Genomic DNA, 25,220 nt, shown 5'->3' on the forward strand with positions numbered 1-25,220 from the left:
ATTATTATTATTATTATTATTATTATTATTATTATTATTCCATTATCTATTATTAGACATCTATGTCAATATATTATATTGTTCCAATTTCTAACAGGTTTCATATCATGAATATTATTGTATAGTATCTTACCAACGTGACAAGCTGAATCAATCAGTGGTTGGTTTAAGTCTGTGATGAAACTGCTGATAACTTATGAATCCTACCTAGGTATTTTGTAGTCTCACTATCAATCCTGGCGATTATTCTGAGGGAGCCCCCGAGGCTTCCTTCAGACAGGTAGTGTGTTCCAAACCTCTCCAGAACCTTCCTGTAGGCGGAGTAGTCGTACACAGATGGAAGTTTGGCCAATGCCCTCCACAGCTCCTCAGATATTGGGAGGTACTGAGGAGAGTTACTCTGGAATTGAGCTACCTCTATGTTATTCTTTAAAACCAAAAGCCTGTGTTCCTGTAAGGAATAATAATAATAAAAAAAAAGTACATTCAATTTTCTACTTTGACTTTTCCTTTTCAAAATAAGATGCTTTGTCACTGGGCCTTGATGTTAAAGATACAGTGACAAAATTGCAGGTTCATACATACCTGAGTCCAGTCACGACTCTGTAGGTAGTCATAGTTTTGAAATCCTGTTGTTGTCCCAGACGCTGTATGTCTTTTGGTAATCTCCTTTGAATAGTGCCATTCACTTTTGTACATTTCATCACTGAAATCATTCTCAGCTTTAACCTGAGGACAAAGGTGTCTGGTATTTCATATCATTCAATAATTCATTTGCTATAATTAAAAAATGCAGAATACCCAACTGAGTGAACAAATCAGACAGATTAAATGTATATCAACAAATGGAGATGAAATTTAAAAACAAGTACCAATTGTGACCACTAGTGGTGCTCCAGAGTAATGTTTTGAATATAGTGTATTTTAAATATTCCAACAATTGCACCAGAAAAAACATCATTGGTTGTTTGGTTAAACACAAAAATAACCTATGTTAATGCCTTACTCACAAATGACCTCATGTGGCAGTGACACAGAATACTTTTCTCTTGAATTAGCAAATGCAGACATAGCGTTGTCCTGTCCTGTCTTGTCCCACCAGCCAAAAATGGTGTCTTTAAACCATGAGGGCAAGGTTTTATTAAAGCTGCACTGATCGGAATTTTAACAATGGATCAAATTACTTTGTGTAATGTGATAGGGCTCATTCATATTGACAAACCCACAGAAAACGATCACCCAACTCTGAAGGCCCCCTCAGCTCTATGGAGAAGTTTAATGTCTTTCAGCTCATTGTTATGGTTTTGGTCTAGTCTCACCATTCTCACAAATCCCTAAACTTACCTCAGACTTCCTTCAGAAGTTGGTGGAGACCAAAGCAGAGCTAGATGTAGAGTCAATTTTGGACTTACATTTGCCAGGTTTGCAGAAACACAACTGAGAATGAATGCCAAAGGGTACCTCAAATAAGTGACTAACAGAATTAATGGTATTAATTGTAAATGTAGGTGTTTTCAGAGTGACCAACCATATAGCTGTAGTGGAGAGTACTAAGGGGTAGTCGATACTCAGCCTTGTGGAGTCCGCTGAAGATGGTGCGACATTGACCCCCAAAGCTCTTTGTATTGATGACACTGCCCCTCCACGCCCCTGATGTCACATCAATCCTGCAGAAGCAATAACATAATCTCAGTGGTAAGCATATAGTACCTGCTTGTGTGTGCTTGCACGATTACACAAATGCAAATAGAACTATATGAAGATTTAACCCTTACCCAAGTCCTAGGAGTTCAATGCCAGGTAGAGGAACTGAGTTATGACATACAATATTGCGTCCAAGATCACAGACACGTTCGTCGAGCCCATCTTCCTCGCAATCCTGATCTCCATTACACATCAGGGACCGGCTAATGCACTTCCCTGAGGGTCAAAAGACAGTAAGAAAACCAGAAAGCTGAGTAATTGTTACTCAATTCTATATGACTATTGGAGTGAACAGTTTTATTTCTAACCTGAAACACAGCGAAACCTGTCTCCACATCCTTCCTCTAGAGGGCATCCTTGTGTGGTTTCGCAGGCCCTGGTCTCAGTTCGTGCTCCATAACAGGGGCTCCCTCCAAACTGTGCATAGACAGCCATGGCTCTGCTTCTTGTCTGTAACATACCATATTGCAACAAAGATATATGAAAAAAATACTAACATGAAAAGATTTCAGTATGAAATGTCTTAAGCAATTAAAAATATTATAATGAACAGCAGTTTTGCTGGTAGATCGTGCATTTAAGAGAGAGATGCACTAATCATTACTAGAGTTGATTTAATTTTAAACAAGATTATATGGGTGAACAACAAGTTATCTTAAACTGATCAATTAATCCTCCTAACCTGTAGTTTGGTGCAGGGATTACACTCTGACCAATCACCAAAAGGTCCCCACTGGCAATGAACACTCTGGTAGCAAAACCTTGGAAATAAAATTTAAATGAAATAATTCAATAAATGAAACCCAACACATCCAAAGGAACCAAATGATCATTGCATATTTATGATGTTATGATGCTTTCAATGTAAAACAGTAAAGCAAAAACAGATTTACCCTTTGGGAGTGAACAGGAATAGCAGCCATGGCAAGACTGCTAAAAAGAGTTGTGCAATGTTCTAAAGAAGTCACAGAAAAAAAGACGAGAGGAGAAAAATGGGTAAAAAAGTAAGGATGACATAGCAACAGCTAACACAGTAAATGTAAAAATACTCTTGCTCTGAAGTCAGATCGCAATTGCACAAAACTACATATCAAATGTTTTGCAAAAGTCTGAGAAATGTGTTTGTAATTTCCCCATTACTGAGTGTAAAATCTACTTACCTTCATGGTGAGTGAAGAGCAGCAAAGAAGAAACGTCTTGAACAGGCGCTGATGCACAGTTTCACAGTTATTTATGTTAAGTTTTGTTCTTTTCAGGGAGTAAAATTCTCAGAGGATAATTCCACAGAACTCAGTGGGAAAAAGGGGAAGAAAAAAAAAAATCTTGAGTAACTCCTCTCAAAAAACTCCTCCTGGGGATCATTATGAAACTGTAATATTAGATTCCTCTTGGAGTGAGTAATCTGCTAGCTTAGACTATTTTCCATTTAGGTGTGCCAGAAAGCCAGTGTTCATAATATCATGACCCAGTCACTATAACATGTAAATGGAATGCAGTCATTGTAATTTGTTACCGTACACCTGAACTTGACAAGTCGAAAATATCTGCTGTGAGATACTCCTGAACAAGATGAAGGAAACTTCATGTTTGGACTGGTACCTCACACAGCAAGCTGGATGCTAGGGCAGGGCTATATTTTGCAGCTATCCTCAGATATAACCTCTGCCCAATAAACTGGCAAACAAACTCAACTCAAGGTCCACTTATTCACCTGTTGTGGAGTACTTCCTTGGCTTAAAAATTGAGGCTGTTACCAAGGTCACGAATGAACTCTCACTCCTTATTGCTCAGTTTGATCAATCACGACAACTGAGCAAAGAAAAGGTTGAGTGAAAAAGCCTAAAGGCCAAGAGCATGTGTGTAATTGGACCTTGAGTTGAGATTGTTTCCAAGGTCAAGCTCAAATGCTGTACTGACATGTTCAACTGTCTAATATTCATCCCCCTAAACTCACATTACACATCAAAATAATGACCTGAGGTTAACATCATCTTAACAGTTACTATTCTTGCACCACACTTTAGCTCTGTATAATTATGTATGATTTCAGTTTATCTTTTTCAATAACACATAGTACTAACAGTTTATTTTGTCTAAATGACAACTGAGTGCTATAGATCGGAGTTGTTCAGAGATAGATCTCCTGCGGGGGATCGCTTGGATGACACACAGAGGAGACATAAAAACACGAAATGGGAAATGGCATATCTTGTGTACAAGTATTGACTTAAGTTGTGATGTAGACTAGCAAACACTGGAGGGCAACAGAGATTTGAGGACCGTTTCCTTTTCGTGGCTCTTCAAAGCTGAGGAAATTCATCTCTTTATTAAGTAAGTAGAATTGATTTCATAGGAGGAATACTGCAACAAGGCCTCTGAGTTTATGGCGAAGGATCCATCAGGGCATTGTCAAAAGTTGGGTCTGAATCCAGATTAGATCTGTTATAATGATTATTTTAGTAATTTCTCCACATGTTGAGAGAGACAGGGAGACCTTTGGGGGTAAGATGATGGAGTCCATGACAATCAGCTGTATATCCCTTGCATCTCTTGAGATTCTCTGCTATTTAATGTGGATGTGTTCCCATATTTGTATGTGGAATCCACTCCTCTGTCTAATTAACATATATCTGCTGTCACAGGCAGACAGGGGGCCACACTGTGCATATCCATCACATACTGGCAGCTCAAGAAGGGATACTGCTGAGTTTTAGTGTTCAGATTAAATGTTTTTTTTAGGGTTAGGGCAAGGGAAGTTGTGTTAGTGAGCATGAATTCCTGCTGCCTATCATTTCTGGAAGAAGCATGAGACAATTTGGCCCTGCCTACAAACTTAGGACGTCAAACTAATGTGCAGCTCAGCTTAAAATGAGTTGCAAAAGACAGAAAATGTTACTTTTACTGCAGTGAAAATTATATTTTAGAAATGGGAATACATCTTTCTGGCTCTGAACCAAAAGCTGAACCATAAAATAGAGAAAATTAAGAAACACAAGCTCAAACAAAAACTTCATACACACAATCTCTGCCCTTCAATCACTGAAAAACGGAACTACCTCAAGGTAAGCATCTTATTCAATTTTTTTTTTTTTAGAGCAATGCAGAAATTGCATGGCAAGTGGAAAAGCAAACCTTTTATATGGCAGGACGCTGCAGTGAACTTTATTATTGTATTTTGCAAATATTTGATTATATCCAACTTCTGTCACATACAAAACATCATAAGAATTGGGAGGAAACCTGTATTTGAGCACAGCATCACCTGAGTTAACTGCACAAATTCCAGACAATCAAAACTCGAGTTATGCATACTTTTTGCATAATAGACTGAGATAATGACTGGCAGTTTTCAAGCGATTTCCTGTATTTCTGAAATGACCGCCCAATGCTTAATGACTCAGCTACTGTACAGCAGCGTGCCAAGTCCCAGCCCCTTAGGCTAGAATAACAGTTGGCTCAGACAATAGGCCACTAGACCGTGCCCTCCATTAGTGCCGCTTCTGTGGATCTCATGATGTTCAGAGGGCCATCTCTGACCGCCATCTGCCCTGGAACCTTCGACTGCCAGAGAATGACAGTCTGTGAGGCTCAGACAGAGTCAATGAATATGCAGCTTATGTGCTTACTCACCTCAAGAATAGACTGTGTACTGTATTTCAACAAGTTAATACATTATTAAAGTGATATGCGGATCTTGATAGCCAAATGGTTCAAATGCACACTGTATGTAACTGCTACATGACTGGTTTCCTGTCTGTTTCTCCTTTCTACCAATCAAAGTGAGGATATGACATTTAAAATATTTTTGAGATTATTAACAGTCATCTGCTACAACAGTCCCACAACAATTAACAACATCTAAGCAGAATGTAAGCCAGTGGTTCCCCACTGAGCTGTCTGGAACATGTTTTTGTTTCATTTGTTTTAGTTTTTTCCTGAAACTTTTGTATTTTATTGTCAAATACTTGATAATTTTACCACTTCAGGCCTCTTAAAGCTCTAGTCCATTGTTGTTGTTTTTTCCAGAAACTGAAGGATTAAGCCCTGAAAGGCAAGTGAAATTGTTTTGTTTTTTTGCCAGGGTCATTTTTCTTTCCTTGACTGAAGACTGAAACAAAAGAGTATTCTCCCGTATGTAATAGGTAAAAATAACACCAATAAACCAATGAATAACTGGTGATAGTAATGTCATGAACCTTGAGGACATTGGATTTCTATCGGCAGCACATTGAGGGTCACAAGCCAAAATGGTTGGAAATCACTGACCAGAATTTATTTTTCTCTCACAAATTATTGTGTTACATTTTGGTGTCTTTGTATTCATACGCGCACATCCATTTTAAAATAGAGAAAGGAAAAATTGCTATCGCTCAGAAAGTGGTAACAAAAGTGGTGATGATCATAAACCACCAGTGGTCAGTTCTGACCAATGGCCCTTCATACAGAATGACACAGTTACAACATACCCTACTCTCTCTGTCTCTCTCTATCCTCTTCCTATGAGTGTTGCCTTCTGCCTCCCTTTGGCCATTTGCTGTTTTCATGTGATCTTTACAATTCCCACAGTTTTGCGTCTGAAACCAATTGTCCTTGTTGAATTTTTATGAGGGACAACAATTCCAGTTCTTTTTCACATGCTTCTGTGTTGCTTTTGATGTCTCTCTCGCTGTGATATTGTAGATTATTGTATTGCAGATTCTATTGGCGTACAAATCGGCACCCTGTGTCATGTACCTTCATAAGTGGACACAGCACTAGTGGCTGGTGAAATTACTCTTCCTCCTCCTCACACTTCAAACTTTTCTGAAACTGTGCATCTTGCTGCTGCCCCTCTTAAAATTGTCTGAATGCCATCATCTATCTCTACCTCCTACACCTCTACCTCCCCCTCATGTTTCTGTTTGCCCAAGTGTGTGTATGTGTGTGTGTGTGACAGAGAAAGACAGACAGACACAAACATGCACACATTCTTATGACCACAATATTTACATTTTCTCATTTCTGAAGCAAAAGACTGACAACAAAATCCAAGGACATACATAAGTGCCTTTTCTCTCAGTTTTCCTCAAAAAGCATCATTAATGAGCTGCAGTCCATTAGTCCATTAATAAGCCATAGAACCACAGGAAAAGAACATTTAAAGAATCATCACATCAAGTGAAAAAAAATCTACACAAAGAAAGTATATATAATTATATATATATTTTTTTTTTTTTCTTACAAGTGAGAACCTCAAAGCTAAAGTAAGATGCACACAAAAGCGCACGACCAATCGGGCACTCAACATCAGAGTTATCTCTGTTTCCTCTGTGTGAGCAACACCTGGCTGCAGAATGGCAGATGCTGCTTTGCAAAGCACAGTCTCAGCATGGTCACCCTAGGTGCCGCAGCCCACCCACCTCCATCCTCATCGCCCTGGAAACTGGATGATTTTAGGATGCTCCTCTACACAGATATGGAATAAAAATACTGGTGTGCTAGCTGAAAAGCTGCAAATCCACTTTAGATTTCATTTTAGAGTAGGGCCATTTGTTGATTGAATTAAATTACAGTTTCATTATAATGGCTTTAATGTTTTTTTTTTTTTTTTTGCTTTTCAGTCAAGCAGCTAACCAACCAAGCAACCAACCAGCACGCACTCAATAAGCCAGAGACAGGTCAGGAAATGATGCTTCAATTAGTCACTCATTAGGCATAGAAGCTTTATTTGATCGGCCATTTTCCACTTAGAACAGAGTCACTTTCATTGGAACAAAGGTTTTTGAGTTTTACAACAGCAAGGGACTCTTTTTCACACCAGAACATAAAGGCAACAACAACAGTGTGGACCAGGGAAGACACAAATGTCCTTACAACACAATTTGCTCCTTTGTGTGGGTTCATTCTTAAACTGTGTTGGATAGTAGCAGTGCGACATTTAAAAAATAAATTAACTTGGAGTTTGGTTTTAAAGGCTAAAAACATTTCCAGCTGAGATGCACTCATGCTCTAAAGAACAATATACATAAATAAAATAACAGAAGTTATGCACAGACCTCATGAACCCTTGTAAGGTTTATGTAGAAGTTTTTTTTTTTTTTGGTTCATGCACAAATGTGAAATACCAAATAAATATGAAAAATAAGAGGCAGTAATGACAGCTCAGTGAAGCTAAAAGTTAAGAAATGGTTGTCGATGACTCTTTGCAATAATTTGAATAATTTACAATTTATCGGCAGTATACTATTTGCAATTACAGTATGTACAAACTTTCCACGATATAAAACATTTTAACATGAGACCACACTGAAGTCAAAGAAGTACTGTTTGAACTCTAAAACTTGAACTCATTTTCACATTTAAGCATACGATACAAACAAGTCTTTCTAGCCGATACTCAGTCACTCCATCACATGAGATTTTTTAGAAATGGCACAGTTACTCACAAGACATACATTCACAAATCCAAAGAGTTGAGTTTCCTGTTTTTGGCTTTACATTACCAAACTAGACAACAATGTCCTTACAGAATACATTCTCATTCAAAATGCCACACTGATCATAAGTTGTGTGGATGTTTGACTATGCAGTGTTTTTTTGTTTTTTTTCATGCATAACGTGTAAAACCTTGCGATAAAAATATTTCTATTGTTGTCTTTCTGGGTGTCATTTCAGTGTACTCTTCCATCTTAAATGAGACATTGCAGGGTTAAGAATGAAATGCATTTAACATACATAAAAAAATTTAAGTGTACTAAATGTATTGCACCAGTATTGATACAGCAGAAATCCAGGGATTCAGAAACATTCAGAAACATGAAACACCTGCTAAAGAGCTACAGCTAGACCTCAACTAAACATTTACTGTGTTACTTTCCAAGTGCCAAATCACTGGTGTCATGTTAAGACCCCTCTGACTCAGAATTATGAAGCTTAACCTGTTCTGACTTGAAATAAAATGGGTCTCTGAATGAGTGTCGAGCAACTTTATCACCTGTTATTATGAAAGACACAACACCGCGATACACCTCATGATGACTCATATGCTCTGCACTACAGCAGTAAGTATAGACGCACATACAGGGGGCAAGCATTCAGCAGAAGAGCCGCACACAGTGGATACAATAGTTTATCCTGATGTACTGTATTTTTATACTTGGCTATCACGACTCAGCACCCACCATAAAATCCAATAGATTTGTCACACTGGATTCCTACCCATTACAAATGAATAGTAACGTCTATTGCATTTCTAGCTGTCCCAAAAAAATTGTTTTTTCTATAACTCTGTACCCTGCAGAGACAGCCGATGCTTGTCTTGAAATTTGAAACGCACTGACGATGTGAAAATGATTGTTTAACTGAGATGCACAAGAAATTAGGATTAAGAATTTCTTCCTGGCTAATATGCACTCTTTGTCTATCTCTAAAAGGTTTTGAGCAAGGAGACAAACCAGTGGTAAAACTGTGTGCACAGTCTATGTTGCAAGCTGGCTTCATTGGAGACCATTACTGGGAGACAAACCCCCATGAGAAATTAACGTTCCAGAGAGAAATGGGAAATGGTTCATTTTTTGTCTGCGTATCAAGTAAAGACATTGTTAAAATGCTGCATTCGAGCTGCTAGCGGTGTTTTCAGAAACAACTGCAGTGGTTTGACCAGGGATGCTAATTCTTAGAAAATAAAGTATTTGAAAAAAATCTCTTAGATGGATTTTCCAAACAAGACAAACAACTGCTAGCTACTTACACCGGCCTACTATTTGTGTGGTTTAAGTTACACAGACTCATTTAAAACAACTTCAGAAATAAAAACTGTCACTGTTACTAGAATATCAAGAATGATGTACCAATACATTTAGCAGAAAGTTGATATGCTCTGAGGAATCTACCCTTGATAGAGTGGTAAGCCTAGAAACAGTGCATCAGATCAGTGGAAAAAGCAGTTATTTTTACAGCACAGGAAGTAAAGAAAATTAACTTCTCACCTGAAAAAGAAACACACATTTTGATCCCCAAAAATAGGAAACAAACAAAACCTCATTCTTTTAGTGCTCAAACCAAACCAACCAGTGTTGTTTCGACTAATTCCAACTTGTCTTCCCTCAACCCCCTCTTCCATTTGATCTCTCAATTCACTATAGCCCTAAATAAAGTGAAAGGAGCAGTGCAGCTCCCCTCCTGAAATAAATGCCAAAGAGAAAACAGTGAGAACACAGACCCCCACCCACTGGCAGCAGCAGCAATAGTGGTGGTGGTTGTGGTGGCGACCGTGCTCTCTAACACCCCCTGCAGGCTCTCAGGTGGCATCATCATCATCATCGTCCAGGTGATAGTTGAGGGTGATGACGGCACTGATGAATTCTCCGAGCTCCACAAAGTCAGCAGTGATAATGTTGATGCCACTCTCCCCGGGTCTCTGTGATCTGATCCACTGCATCATGCCCGGTAAGGCCCTAAGAGGATGCACGAAAACACACACAGACACACACACAGACACACATTAGGGGGAAGAGTAAGAGGGGGTGGGGGGTGGGGGGGATAAAGTCACAAAGGATATAGAAGAAGGGATGATTCATGGTTGGTCGGTTTATCACAGAGAGGGGCACGCTGTGATAAGAGATCTGTGTGACGCAGCATGTGATGTCTGCAAGCCAGACACCAGCTGCGAGGATGACACTCTGAACACTTGCTGGACATGTTCATGAGTCGAGCACCAGGGGAGGGTGTTACTCCTGCAGATGCCTCGCCCAGCTTTGTGCGTGACAAAATTGTCCTCCTCGCGCCTGCTTTTCTTGTTGTGTGGAGTCCTACGCTGGCAAGTCTGTGTGGCAACATGAATGGATGGAAATTTTGAAGGATGCCTACATCAAAGTAACCAAACGCCTGGTGGGAACGGCTGATAGTGGAGTTATCAAATGAATAATTCATGCCAGGAAAATTGATGGTTTTGCTGCTAAGGCTTTTAACAAACTGGTGACATTAAGAGGGAGTGAAATACAGACAAAGCTAAGGGTAAATCAGAAAAAAAAATCCTCCACTACAACTGAAAAAGGGAGATATAGAAAGGGGGAGGAGAAAGATGAGAGGCATTGCCTCTGGTTTGTGGCAGCTTTTCAAAAAAGAAAAAAAAAATACTTGAATGAGGTCAGTGTCAAACGCCTGGGGATACCTGTGGAAAGCAACATGCCTCTGGATTTTGTTATAAAATGCCATGATGACTCACATGTGACTGTTTATGTGTGTGTGTGTGTGTGTGTACATGCTCATGGATTTTTGTTGTGAGTTGTTATGGGTAAATCATATCTTTTCTGTGTCCTCTGGTGCCTGAGGGGTTGCTATAATTTCGGTCCCACAGTGTTTGTGCATATATTGAACATTGTGTGCCACCAGTGGTGCTAATCCTGCCTCCTCTCCAATCTTAGTGTTATGCTGAACATGAAACATTTGGTTAATACACAAACACACACACATAAACAGGAGCACACACACACACACACACACCTTTCTGTGATTGTCTCTCTCAGTCCGCTAGCCACACCCTTCATCACAGTGCTGGCCTTTGGTGTCAGAACCACCTGGGAGACAAAGAACGTCCCCTTCCTCCTGCAAGAGACACATCAAGCATTTACAATGTTTTCTACAATCTTCTTGGTATATCTTTGGCATTTTATCAATGCACCGTATGACAACAAAACAAAAACACTTCCTTCAGAAACAATAAACACAAAAGTTTCACATGCAAAATTATGTCAGCTTTTGCAGAAACTCTTCCCCATTACTGTCTGTGGTTTCCTTCAGATGTAGATAGTATGTATGTGTGAATGTATCTTCACAGAGAATTAATGTAATTTTACTTTGTCACAAAGCCATGAGGTTGTGATGATTTTTGCATTTAATCTTTTCCCATTCTCCTAGATGTAGCAGTGAGCTCCAGCACTACAGCAAATGAAATTATTAACCGCAACCTCCTAAACTCGGGGCAAAGTATGTGCATGATGACAATAAATCAAAATCATAACGGAACGACCCCTCACGTTGGACTTTACGACTCTAGCTATAAAACATAAAACAAAGGTAATGACACATAGATCATTATTTCAAGCAATAAAAACATCACTAACAAACTCTCAAGTACAAGTGCCCACAGTGAAATGGATGTATCGGCTGACCTGCGGTCAGTGACAGACGCCTGGAGAAACTGAACCAGCTTCTCTGGGTCAGTGGTGTTGGCCCAGGGAGAGGGCATCATCTGGCCTGGCCACAGGAAGGGCACCTCCAGGGCCATGGGGTGGTGGTAGAAGACCAGCACCTGATACTCTTTCTCCCACAGATACTGCAGAGTCACCTGAGCATGAAGAGGAGGGAGAAGTGTGTTCAGGGGAGCAGGGAAGAGATGGGGAGAGATGGTGGGAGGTGATTAAAAAAAAAGAAAAGGTGACAAGTGTTGAATAGTAAATATGAGCACTGAGTGACAGAAAACATTCTTAACAGGTAGCTGAGATGTACCTGGTAGTTACTAAGAAAGCTTGATGTTTATTTGAATGAAAGCAAACAGAAATAAGTTGATGTAATTGTCTTATACAGCGCATGGCACTGATTATTAAGCAGCTTTGTTCAATACTCACTTCTGATTGACTACAGAAATGGTGAAGTATGTTACTTTAGAGGACAGACAGCTTTGTCACATAAACAAACACTTTTTTTTTTTTTTTAAAGTCTTATCATTGTGCACTGCTTATCAAGAGTACATAAAAACATCATTTTAATTTGTACTTTTGAAGTTATTTGAGGCTGTTGAAAAGGAAAAACACATTTCACAGAATTACAAAAGCATTATTTTGCCGTTCCGTATCTCTGCTGGAAGATTTTTGGTGGTGGAAGATTGTAGCTAAAGTTCTTTAACTACCAACAACATCTATATTGCATGTCAAATGATTGAAGTAAGTGGCTATGTTATAAGCTAAATAACTAAATATCAGCTATAATAGCTCATGTCTTTTGATGATTTATTTTGTGATAATGACCTCATAGCTGAACATTTGTCCCTTAAATAAGCCAAACAAGTGCTGGACAAGAGTAGTGCAGTTTATTAACACTGTACAGGACAGAAACTGTGAGGTAAAGGTCAGATAAGGAAAGTAGTTGAGTGGATGTACTCATAGACAAATGAATGGAGAAAAGGGGGAAAGAGGAGGGGACGTAATACCTGTGGAGAACACCAGTAATTTGTCTGCTCTAAAATTAAACACAACCCACATTCCCCTACAGCACAGAGAAGAAGTTCATTATTTTCCCAGAATCCAGTCGTGACTATTGGCCTTTTCCTTCCTCTCTTCACTTCTGCACTCCACATTCTCACTCAGGAGCAGCACCCGACAGAAAAATATGATCTTGGAGCGTGTGATGCTGGGTTGGGGCTTGGATCTTGCATCTTACGCGATCAAAACACAGGAAATCACTGTTGTGCAGCACTGAGAAGACAATTTATCAAAAGCCTTTTGAAGACAAACACACACAGAAAGTGTGCCTCAGATGTGTCCTTTCTCAATCAAGAGTTGTTATGGTGAAAGAAGTATCTGAGATAAATGTTTGAGGCCAGCTTTAATCCTACTCCCTGTTATGTGCTGAACTTATTTAAATTTGAAAGTACCTCCTGAGCGAAGACAACTGGGCAGAGCTTCTCTCCAAACACCTCTTTTAACATGGCCACCAGTTTTTCATGGTGCAGGTTCTGCACGCCATAGAAGTGGTTGAAGTCCAGGAACACGACCTCTCTGGCGTGAGCTGACAGGAAACTGCTGATCTGCTCTAGACCTTCTCTGACCTGAAAAACACAAATATGAACGATAAAAGTATTCAACATTTCTTTTATGACATAACGATATGACATATGGGCACATAAACAACTGCGGTGTACTTAAAAATCTCTGAAGGACCTTGAATGATTAAGCTCTCAGTCTGCACTCGCACATTATTACGCTGCCACATACACAGAAATGTACAAATATCACTTAGCAACCACAAGCATCGCTAAATATTCATCACATCAAAAACCATCAAAACGCCGTGCTGACCGTGGCGCTGAAGAGCCCGTGGGCGAAGTACAGCTCGTTGTCAGGGTCGCGGGGCTTGGTGGAGATGCGCAGGTCAAAGAAGCGGATCCCAGCCTCCAGTTGGCTGGTGAAGTTCATAGTCTGCGTAGCTAACCACTTCCTCATTAGCTTCTTGGCCACCGTGCCAAAAACAGAAACAAAGTTCTGCACCGTCTCCGGCTGCTCGGGGCCCACTGGAGACGCCTCGTCGATGTAGAAACTGAAGGAATCATGGGAGCCTGGAAAGGACACAAACATGAGTCTGCATGCAGGGATACTGAACGCTGCATGTTTTATTTCTGTGGTGGGACACTCGCTGTAAGAGTGGGGTCCGTGGTGCCATGGCAACAACACGGATATTCAGTGAATAACGGCATCCGTGGTCGTAAGTCATGAACTCTGACAGCTTGAAAAGAAGACTGTGCACACATACAGTACACTGATATTTTTGATCAAGTCCTACAGAAAAACATTCCTCTTTTCTTATATGGCTTACAGTATAAATATCTTTATAGTGAACCCTCAAATGCAATTGTTAATTGGTGGTTTTCTACCTATTTGTGCCCCTCCAGTTACTGTTTGCTTGTACTTTTTGGTCCACTTTGCAGTTTGTCAGCAAATAGATTTACTCCATTTCCTAATGATCTAACTATGGAACAGCTGAGGAAGAGAATGAAATGTAATTGAAAGCTCGTGAAACAATAAGTTGGGCTTTGTGTTGAGAGCTGGACAGATCTAAGTCAAGTGTTTTGGCCATCTTCTTTCACAAACCAATTCACTTTGTTCTAGTGTTATCAGTGGCCCCTAGTGCAGGAAATGTGTGTGGTTAGGGGTAAACATACAGTATAGGTCTGCAGCAAACGATTATTTGAATTAATGATTAATCTGTGGGTCTATAAATATCTGAAATGCCTAAAAGTTTGAAAGAGCTCAAGGTCATTGAAGTCCAAAATGTTTGAAATATTAATTTTACTATAATGTAAGACAAGGAAAAGCAACAAATTCTCCCATTTGAGAAGCTGGAATCATCAAAAGTTTGTCATTTTCATTCAATTATAAAAATAGTGGCCCATAAATTGATTAATTGACTAATCATGGCAGCTCCAATACATTATATGCTTCCAACTGGAGCATTGCCAGTTTCATTAGAGATTGTTCCACACTCCATGATATAATACGTCTTTTTGGGTTCCAATTTTAGGTGGAGACTTTCATTTTTGGTGAAAGCTGATATTAGTGTTATCCTCTGACTCTGTAAATATGTCTTCAAAACGTGCAAAATCAGTCTGGTCCTCAATGACTCAGTTTGCAATTTCAGACCCCTGAAGATTTTCTAACCCCCACAGAAAGGTTCCTTTCTATTTTTCACAGGTACTTCACACGTCCTCTTGGTTAGATAGGGTATCTTGTTTCAGATAACAGGATCACTCTTTCATCTTATTTGTATAACTCAGCTGCTAAATCGAACTATGCTCCTGTTATGATGGATATTAGTTTTATGGAGTCTAAAAAAAACACAGTAAAATGGAAATTCAGTTCCTCTGAGTCACGTTGTAATTAACTTTTCTTAATTTTATTTTGGATCAACTTTTTTTTTTTTTTTTGCAAAGTATGAATAAGATCCTAGATATCTTGTCATCAATGTAATGAGAAAGTTTTTTGAGTCATTTCCAGAAGTCAGATAACATCTTGCAAAGTTTCTGACAGAGAATAAAAGACAAAGAGAGAAAGAAAGAAAAAAACTACTGTCTTTGACTCAACAGATTTCCAAGCTAGATGAAATATATTTTCACCCCCTCCTGACATACACAAAACACCTAGCTTCAAAAGCAGAATTGGATAGACCAACAGATAAGGTGGCTGAACTGCTACTTGAATTCAGATGCACTTTTTGCACTTTCTTTAGAAAGTTGTGCAGATGAAAACTGTTCTGTGGGTTATCCTGAGTAACTGGAAGATAAATGCTGTCAGATTTTTCAAATATCATTTTTCAGTGCCTCCAGCATCACAGGCACATTTCCATTCAACACCATTGTTTTGGAGTGGCAGCAGAAATCTCAAAATCTCAGCAGGTGAAACAGACGCTATATGAATGGAAAGACATCACTGTCTATGAGTATTAAGTACACTGCATCATTGTGATTCATAGTTTATTCTTCTTCTTTATTATTCTATAGAGCGGTACTCAAACAAACACTGTTTTGCAGTTATCCCATTAATGGCAATAACACTGGAGCGATTGTGAAAGCTTGTCAATGTACTAATGCATCCCTTGGTGACATTTCCTTTATACGAAGGTGAATTCTATCATTAGGTCTGAAGGTTGTGTGTCCTTCCATGCCTGTTTGAGAGTGAGAAAAGATGTGAAGTATGTGTGTGTGTGTGTGTGTGTGTGTGTGTGTGTGTGTGTGTGTGTGTGTGTGTGTTTGCGTCTGCACATGTTATGCAAATTAGGCTGACAGTAATTCTGGTATCCACCTCCTGCTCCCATCGCTGCAATCAATTTCTCATCCTTTTTTTGTCTCTTCATCACGTCCCCTCACTCTGTCACACAGACAGACAAACATGCGCTCCCCTCCGCCACCAACACACGCACGCGCGCACACATACACGGAGACACAGAGCCTGAATTGACCTTCAGCTATCTATACTCCAGTGCCAGGCCTTTGCAGTCAGCCGAGAGAATGACCATAAGCAGAGCAGACAGCTGAATCCTGAGGCAGGGCAGCAAACAGCATCACTACAGGCTGAGCTGTACCAGCAGGGTCACAGCGTAACAGAGTATGACCTTAGACTGTCGCAACAGCTGGCTCTGCTGCTGTCGCAGAGAAGGATTTCTCTTTGGCTCTGAAGGTCGTGCAACAAAACATCATAATTAACCCGCAATTATTTCCATCATCCACTATCCTACCAGTTATTTTTTCCATGAATCAATTAATTGACTGACTATAAAATGCCAGAAAATCTCAAAGTGATGTCTTCAATTTGCTTGTTTAGTCTGACAAACAGTACGAAATCTAAATATATTCAATATTCAAGGAGCAAATTTTAACATATGAGAGGATGGATCAAGGTAATGTCTTCACACTATTATGTGATTATCAAAATAATCAATTCTTTGACCAACTGACAAATGACTTATTGTTAAAGCTCTACAATAGACATACATCTGTAGTACTCAGCTGTACAGTTCATTAGGATATTCATGAGATATTTATTGTTATATATTTCCGAAAGTCTTGGGAGTTCATATAAATTAAATTCCCCAAAGACATGCAACCAACTATATCTTATCAGGTTTTAATGAAACGCCTAAGGCAAAGCAATAAAACCTCTTTGTGCATTACTAACAAGCATTGCCTTAAATCTGTATAACAAAAAGCGTGTGCATTATGCTATACTGCAGGGAGAAACAATCTCACAAGAGGAAAAACAGAGACGGTATCAACCCCGAGGGGCCAAACATTTCCCCACGTGTGTAGAACATCTGTGAAAAGCTGCAGAGGAAGCTGTGCAGAGAGGTGGAAGCTGCAATTCAACACAAACAAGCTTTTGTACCTGAGCTCTGAACATGATTAATTACTGTTTATGTTGTGAAATTATTTGCTCCACCTTAATGCTGCGTCACATCTCAAGTGGCAACACATTCATTTGGAGAAACATTTTAGTTTTTTGAAGTGAACTGTGCAGATAATTATTTTTCAATGCTCGAACAAATCTGAAGAAATAACTGAGCCCCAGGATTGAGACATCTAGAGACTGAAGTGACATCTGCATTTAGATCTATGGGAAAGACATCAGCAAATAGGGACTGAAATTGCAGTCGCCAGCGCACATTTGATGACCGTGTTGTTCGTGCATTAGTGCCATATGTAGTTGCTCTTCCTCAACACAAGACATGATTAGACTGTGACAGCAAGGAAAGTCAGGGTCCATAGAGATGGGTATCATACTAGGGTTGCAGTGATTACAAAGATGAATGCACATTTGAGAGTTCAGTGGTGCAAAAACCACGGGCACCCATCTACGGAGATGTGGAAAAAAGTGATATGGTCATTTATTTAATTTATTTAGGTAAATCACATTGAGATAGAGATCTCATTCTCAAGATTCCATGTTTCTGGGGCTTTGACTCCAAATGCAGTCTTCCCAAATTCAGAGTTTACCTTAGGTACATGCAGTGTTACCTGGTCATGTGACCATGTGATCAAGAGAGACATAATATAGATTGGTAAATTCCCAATAAGGGCTTTGTCAGATGAGTCATCCTTCACCATATTCTCCACAAGCGTGCGAGTGCATGTCTGGTGTATACACCAAGAGAACGATGCAGGCCTGAATGCTTGACCCCTGCAGTGAGGGGTCCACTAAGAGGGAAGGGTCACTGCAAGTCAATACCAAGTTGTTCTAAGTGATCACCTTTATCATATGGTGACACAATTCTATCTCGATGGGAATGGTCTTTCCCAGGATGACAATGCCCCCATCCACAGGGCACAAGGGGAGGTCACTGAATGGTTTGATGGGCATGAAAATGATGTGAACACCGATGGGGGATTTTGAACCAATGTGTTGGACAGCGCTCTCCACCACCATCATCAAAACACCAAATAAGGGAATATCTTTTGGAAGACTGGCATCCATCCCTCAAGTAGAGCTGTAGAGACTTGTAGAATCAATGCTAAAGGCGCATTGAACCCGTTCTGGTGGCACGTGGCAGCCCAACACCTTTCAAAGACACTATGTTGGTTTTACCTTTGTCAACCGTCTGTGTGCAGTATGTTTATCTACTGTGTTTAACCGCTAGAAATTAAGATGAAAATGCAATATCGAAATAATAACAATAGCTATGGGGGTGTGTTTGAAGCTGTGTTCTTCCCTTACAACGGCTACTTAATCACCTGTCGGATACCGACGTGAAGATGCTGATGTCCTGCTGGGGTGAAGAGGATGTGAAGAAAGTGGAAGGAGAGCAGATGAAATAGAGACTGAAACAAGGTGAGACAAAGATAACACAGCGATTCACTTGTTGATGATGATGATGATGACGACCACAGTGGTGGGTGACGACTGTTACCTTAGAGAATTGACCAGTGTTGACTGAGTCATTCTGGCTGAATGAGATCGGACCATTCAGATAGAACCGCTGGTGGTTTATGCCCTTTTTCATGACAAATCATTACTGCTCACCATGCGCTCTTTCAAGATCTATTTTAGGATGCTGAGGAAAGGAGACGAGAGGAGAAAATGAAGGAAGGAAGGAAGGAAATGGAAAGTAGCAGGGTAGAGGTGATACTAAAAGATAGATACCAGCACCAGACTCCTCATCCTTTCTCCTCTACACTCTCCCAGCATGAAGCTTTCTACACGATTTTATAGTAATTCATCAAGTGGTGCTCTTGCCATCTGCTTTCTGCAGGCCGATATTCTTCAAATTCCTTCAAGTTCAATTCGCTTTCTCTCCTGACTCGCTACTCCTTTCCATCTTGTTTGAGAGACAGCACGCACAAACCACATACATTTCCGGCGAGGCTGAACGATTTGACTTCGTCACACGCGATATATTTGGTCAAACTAAAGTTGAGCTTTGACAGAGATTTCGGTGGGTCATGACTCATAGGGGCATATCCATTTTTCAGAAAAGACCTGTGCCATTCCCACCTCTTTACCACCAATTTGCTTCAATTTTCAACAAGTGTTGTTTTTTTTCTGTCCCTCACTCTGTTTTTCTCCCTCTATCAATCTACTCCCCCCTCTCCTGTTTGTTTTGAATTTTACCTCCTTTGTTTTTCAATGGCTTTTAACTGGCTGATTTCCTGCCCATCAACAACCTCGCTGCACTTCCCGTGTTTATCCTGGCATCTGATACCATTCATCCTCCTTGTTCGGGGGCTTAAATGGCAGCTGAGTGATCTAGTCGAGGGACTGATGGACAGATTTTTCAGCTAAACGTCCTGGGCTGGCCTCTTTCTCTATATAAGACTGAGGATGCGTCTTCTGCAGTGGATTTGTTTTTATTGCCTATGAGGCCATCTTAATTTAACACAATTGCCTTCACCATTTCCCCCTGGCCAAAGGTATGCTATTCATTCATTACCTCTGGTGAAGCTTTGAGCTATTACATTCAGCCATCGGAGAGGCTGAGTATGGCTCCCTTGAGCCCTCTCATGCAAATCTGACACTTTGGTTTAATGCGGCCACTGTAGTATCTCTGAGGTAAATCCCTTCCAGTAGTTTGCTGCTTTGAATGAAGTCAAACTAATTGTAATTTCCCCTGATAGCAAATTAATCAATTTTAACTATATACAACCCACTGCCTAATTTTGAAATAAGTATTACATTTTTTTCTGATATTGTATTGGGAGTAAGTGTTTTGCTCACTACGCATGTGCTGACTGTATCTCGAACAAATCATCACAATAATAATATCATGGTAATGTTTTTTTTTTTAATCACAATATTAAATTGTATTGTAATGAATTTATCGATATGGATTAGGCCTATATTAACAATAAAACAAATCACTCTGTGTAATGTGAAAGGGGTAAACATATAAACATAAGTAATTGCTTTATGAAGGAAATATGGGTTGGGCTATATATATTTTATTTATATATATATATAGAGGCTAGGTTATGTCTGTAGGCTTGTTTTGGAGTTCTGCCCCCTAATGGCCAAAAATTGATAAATGCAGCTTTAAAAAGCCAGAAAGAAAAAATGTGGATAAAAAAAAAAGAAAAACATAATTGTGGCCAAAGCTCAGTTAATTAATATTAATGGCATGTACATTTAGAGATCTTAATTTACATTTAATCATTGTACACACCTGCAGGACACAGAGATATGTTCATGCCAGTCAGCGCATACTCCAGAAATACTGAAAATCCAATTCAATTACTAAGGCGGTGAAACTCTGACAGTCATTCCCTTCCCTCCAGTAAAGCTTGTTTCACGGTGACAGAACCATAGAGAAACAGATTCACAGTACCTGTTGAAGTGCACCTTCGCTGACCACCTCAGTCAGACGAACGCACAGCCAGGCAGTCTACAGCACTCATCTAACAATAGCCACAGAAACACAGCCCATCATGTCCCCCACTGATCAGCTTGGGGGAAAGGAAAATGGTAACTATACTCCCTTTCTCTTTTCATCTTTCTCTCCCTTTAATGACCTTCATCTTTGATCCGCTAACACTCCCTCTGCCTTTCCTCTCCTGGTCATCCCCTCACCCTTTCCACAGCCAGCTATAGAGTAGAACTGGCACAAGTCAACTACTTGTGGACTCAATAGGTCGGCCAACACATGCTGAGTCATGTCTAAGCAACCATGCTCCTATCTCACAGTGGTTCTGACCAGCAGACAGCCGACAGGATTATGCTGATGAAAATATGTGTTATTTTTATATAATAAATAATTAAATTGCAAGGTGCTTGGCTGCTGTGCTGTGTCATGAGTCACAGCAGCATAAACAACTCTACAGCGCTGTAATTACTCTAAATAAACAACTCACTGGTCAATAGTTATGTTCCATGCTGCCCTCTGATAAAAAAAAAAAACATCTGCCGATCTAAATCTGATTGTGTCAAAATTGTTTTTATATATGGTTATAGAAAAAGCTGTCTATTCACAGCTTCTCTCCTTTTACTGGACACATTTCAATCCAGTTTCACAGCAGATCTGAGTCAGCCCTCCTCAGGGTGACAAATGATTTATTGGCGTTTCGGAGTCTGACCATCAGGCAATTTTGACAAAATCCATCATTCTTTTCTCTTGCATTATCTCGGTCATGTTGTTGGATCATTCAGGATCATGCTTTGCAGTGGTTCGGCTCTTACCTACAAGACTGATGAATTATGGACAGAAATGATTACTGTTTGTTCTCCTCTCTCTACAAGGGTCCATTTTAGAGCCAATTCTATTCTCATGAAATATGATTCCAGTGGGATCTATTTTCAGATATTGCAACATTTCCTATCCTGGTTACACTGAGAATACGGAGCTGTACATAAACATACTCCTTTTTGTGTTTTGGAGATTTCAGTGCTGACCTTTGAGCCTTCGAGTTCCAACTATTCATTAGAAGCTTTTTCTAATTCAGGACTTAAGAGACATTAAAACACTTTCTCTCATTTAGGAACCTGTAGATTGTTTTACACGTCTACATATTTTTGTCTATTGATTACTGTAAGTCTCTCTGTCTGAAGGACTCACTCAGTCGGCTTCGTCTTGCCTGCAGCTTGTCCAAAATGCAACATGGCTCTTCAAGGAAAGAGACCTCTCTACACTCCCTGTGCTTATCTCTCTTCACTGGCTACTGATTTAATAAAAAAATGATTTTAACATTTTTAAATCACTGCATTAATAGACTTCAGTGTATATCTGATCTCCCAGCCTTTTGGATCAGTTTACCCCCTCATCATCAGCTCTTTTTTACCCATGTTTTTGAGTGGAAATGAATTTTTTTTTTGGTAATTTCACAAGTATCATTTATTTTTGTTGTATTAACGTCTCTGTAAAGCGCTAGGTCAACATTTGTTCTTTTTTGTCTACACTAGACTTAACGTTTTTTTTTTTAAATGGAAACTGATTTTCAACATCTCCCTGAAGATAAGTGTATGGGTACGTTACATTCAAGCTGTACGGAGGTAGTTACCTTTGCTTAGATTAACTGGTACGTCACCATTACTGCCACCACCTCAGACCCCATGATGGACTCAGGCAATATCCCTCAGTCTATAAACCCCCAAACCTTTGTGAGTGTGAGCTTGTTATTTGAAAATGTATCTTTATTAATTGCCTACATTGGTTACACAACCAATCAAACTAACCAAAAGAAAAAAAAAAAATCAAATAAACTGACACGGATCCATGATTAGATCCTACAGATTTGCCAAGTACAGAGGTTCTAAGTCAAAGGAACTAGCAACAGCACATATGGTAATTAGATCCTATCTGTCACGAAGCAGCTGTTGTAGCTGTCAAACACGTATGCTACCTTGAGAATCTATCATGTGTTATGTATAGCCATATACGGCATTTAGGTACATTGGCTCATTTACCAATTATTTAAAATATGACAAATTGATCCCATTAAAACATCATGAAAAAAACTGATACTAATTAAGTCTTCTCTGTCACCACGAAATCTTGACATAAACTCATTGGCAATCATACACAAGATTATGTATACTAATTAGTACAGCTGTGCAATGCTGGCATCACAGGCACAGTGGGGACTGTTTAGCTTTTTGGCAACAGCATAGCACCGTGCCATCACATCAGCCCACACAGTGTGATACTCCAAACAGCCAAAACACTTTGACCTGGATCATTCAGGCTGTGTCAGCTGGTAAACCATGTCTTCTCCTCAAAAATAAATCATCACTGAGTTACAGGGAGCAGAAGTTGGATGGTGAGGATTATATACATCCTGAATATAATATTACTCCAACTAAGAGGAGGAAATGAGACAGTTCTCTCTTTTGTTTCTTGTCTGTCCCAGTTTTATTCCTGCTTGAACAAATGCTTGTAATGTTGCGTTCTAAGACAAAAAGGATGTGATATGAGACACACTTTTGAGAGAAATCAGACATATGCCCCAATAAGAACACATGGCTGTTGCTAAATAAGCTCCCAAGTGGATTATGGAATTTATCTTGACAAACCTTAGTGTGCCATCTATGTGCACACATGCACAAGACAGTGTTAATAATCAGGATGTTCACAGAATTTGTATCCAATTGGAAGATAGAATGAGAGCAGCTGAGCTGCAGGCCATAGGGCCAATAAGACGTAATGATACCTAATTAAATGGCACAGAGCATGTTCCCATGCTGCCTTGGCATGGATGATTTGTGGTGTAACACAGCACATGTCACGTGATTCAGCAAAATTACCAGCATGAGGTTTTACCTGCCATGCTGTTCCTGTCTTTCAGTCGCTATTTCATTGAATCTATGAATTGCACGTGCCTTGGCATCCTTAAGGAGCTGTGGTCAGTGTTGGTGATATGCCACGCCTCACTGGACACTCAGCACCAAGCCATCTGCATCTGAAATGCCATCATGCACATGCCAACCCTGAACACAGCAGGTAGTTCAATCGTAATAGAGAGGTGGAGGGAGAGGAAGAGTGAGACTGAGACAAAGAAAGAGAGAGAAAAAATAGAGGGTGAAGCACAAAGGATTAGAAATGAAAGGAAAATGAAGAATGAAAGCGCTTTGTGTGGAGGTGTGATAATCACTGGGCAGCAGATATGGAATTAACTGGCTGCTAATAAGCCATTCCATCAGTCAGACCAGTGGTGGGCTTTACAACCAGCATTTCCAAATTGGATGGAGTTTAAGGAGACATGCACACTGATTGGCTAAATGCCCACCAACCCATTTTCTATCGGAAGCGCTGTGTGTGATCATCTGAGCGCAGTGACTGAACCCATCCCACTCCCTGTCTCCTCTCCTCAATGGCCACCACCCCAGTGCAAAAGCCAAAAGTCCTACACAAACCAGAGCAGCATGGTTCATCTGTGCACCCTACTCTGAAATCAGAGTGGCTCGGCTGGTCTCTGTTTTTTTTTTTTTTTTTTTAACCTCAGTAAATCTCATCGTTTGGTGGAGAAGCTATAAATCATTGGTATCATTCATTCATTCACCCTCAGACAGCAGAGCATAACACGAGGAAGCCGAACTCAAAAGAGATGGCACTTCTCCCGTTGCGCAACAGGTCTTTGTTCTAACCGGGTACAATGAAAGTAACGGCACATTTAAGGTTACAGGAGTTACACTGGACGCAAAGAGAAACATCAAAGTTTGCCAAGCGGTGGAGTATTTTAATGTTAACACTCATAGCATATGTATTTATTTATTCATCACCTACTAGAATAGCTACATGCAATGTGCGTGGATTTAAAAAAAAAAAAAAAGAAAAAAAAGATGGACACGTTCTCCTCACGTAAAGAAACACTTACCGGGAATCGCCAGGTTGGTGAGCGGGATGGTGTGCATGCTCTGCGGTAAACTTGCCATCCAGTCTGCGAACCGCAGGTCGCTTCTCCCGTGAGACGAAGCCATGCTGCCGCCGTGCACAACGCTCCTTTCTCCCGGACCGGTGCCTGCGCCAACCTTGGGTGCGCTCTCTTGCTCGCTCTCTCTCTCTCTCTCTCTCTCTCTCTCTCCACACACACACAGACACACTAACACAAACACACACAAACACACACACACACACACACACACACACACACACACACACACTCTTTCTCCCTACCTCTCTTTCTCTCTTATACACACACACACACACACACACACACACACACCAGTGCGACTGAGAGCCAGTCCACACCCCCCATGAGCAGTATACACATCGGTGGGTAGCACAATTATGAAAATGGGGCTGGATGGATCCAAATATGGCAACATTCAGTTGCTAGATTTACACTAATA

General features: G+C 40.1%; 2 protein-coding genes across 2 annotated transcripts; both read right to left on the minus strand.

Moving 5' to 3' along the window:
* Window positions 1-207: 207 nt before the first annotated feature.
* Window positions 208-3,017, minus strand: c7a (complement component 7a; the record flags this gene model as incomplete). Its single annotated transcript, XM_023394209.2, has 8 exons — window positions 2,865-3,017; window positions 2,598-2,659; window positions 2,387-2,465; window positions 2,013-2,154; window positions 1,776-1,920; window positions 1,529-1,667; window positions 586-729; window positions 208-451 (listed from the first exon to the last, which is right to left on the minus strand). Coding segments are annotated over exons 1-8 (961 nt in total), but the record flags the coding sequence as incomplete, so codon positions are not given.
* Window positions 3,018-7,392: 4,375 nt separating this feature from the next.
* Window positions 7,393-25,004, minus strand: plcxd3 (phosphatidylinositol-specific phospholipase C, X domain containing 3). Its single transcript, XM_023394273.2, has 6 exons — window positions 24,746-25,004; window positions 13,761-14,017; window positions 13,337-13,510; window positions 11,856-12,031; window positions 11,188-11,289; window positions 7,393-10,139 (listed from the first exon to the last, which is right to left on the minus strand). Exons 1-6 carry the CDS (start codon window positions 24,846-24,848, stop codon window positions 9,983-9,985), a joined length of 969 nt encoding a protein of 322 aa, XP_023250041.1. The 5' UTR covers window positions 24,849-25,004; the 3' UTR covers window positions 7,393-9,982.
* Between the last annotated feature and the right edge of the window lie 216 nt (window positions 25,005-25,220).

The sequence above is a fragment of the Seriola lalandi genome, unplaced genomic scaffold (assembly GCF_002814215.2).
Source record: "Seriola lalandi dorsalis isolate HSWRI2012SDOR001 ecotype SW California unplaced genomic scaffold, Sedor1 jcf7180002054946, whole genome shotgun sequence".
NCBI classification, from domain to species: domain Eukaryota; kingdom Metazoa; phylum Chordata; class Actinopteri; order Carangiformes; family Carangidae; genus Seriola; species Seriola lalandi.

Excerpts from the sequence above, each read along its gene's own strand:
- plcxd3 (XM_023394273.2), bottom strand. The coding sequence starts at position 24,848 with ATGGCTTCGTCTCACGGGAGAAGCGACCTGCGGTTCGCAGACTGGATG. Across the intron at positions 13,511-13,760 it reads ACGGGCTCTTCAGCGCCACG|GTCAGAGAAGGTCTAGAGCA; the intron begins GTCAGCACGGCG and ends TGTGTTTTTCAG. Across the intron at positions 12,032-13,336 it reads CAGTTGTCTTCGCTCAGGAG|GTGACTCTGCAGTATCTGTG; the intron begins GTACTTTCAAAT and ends CTTCATGCTCAG.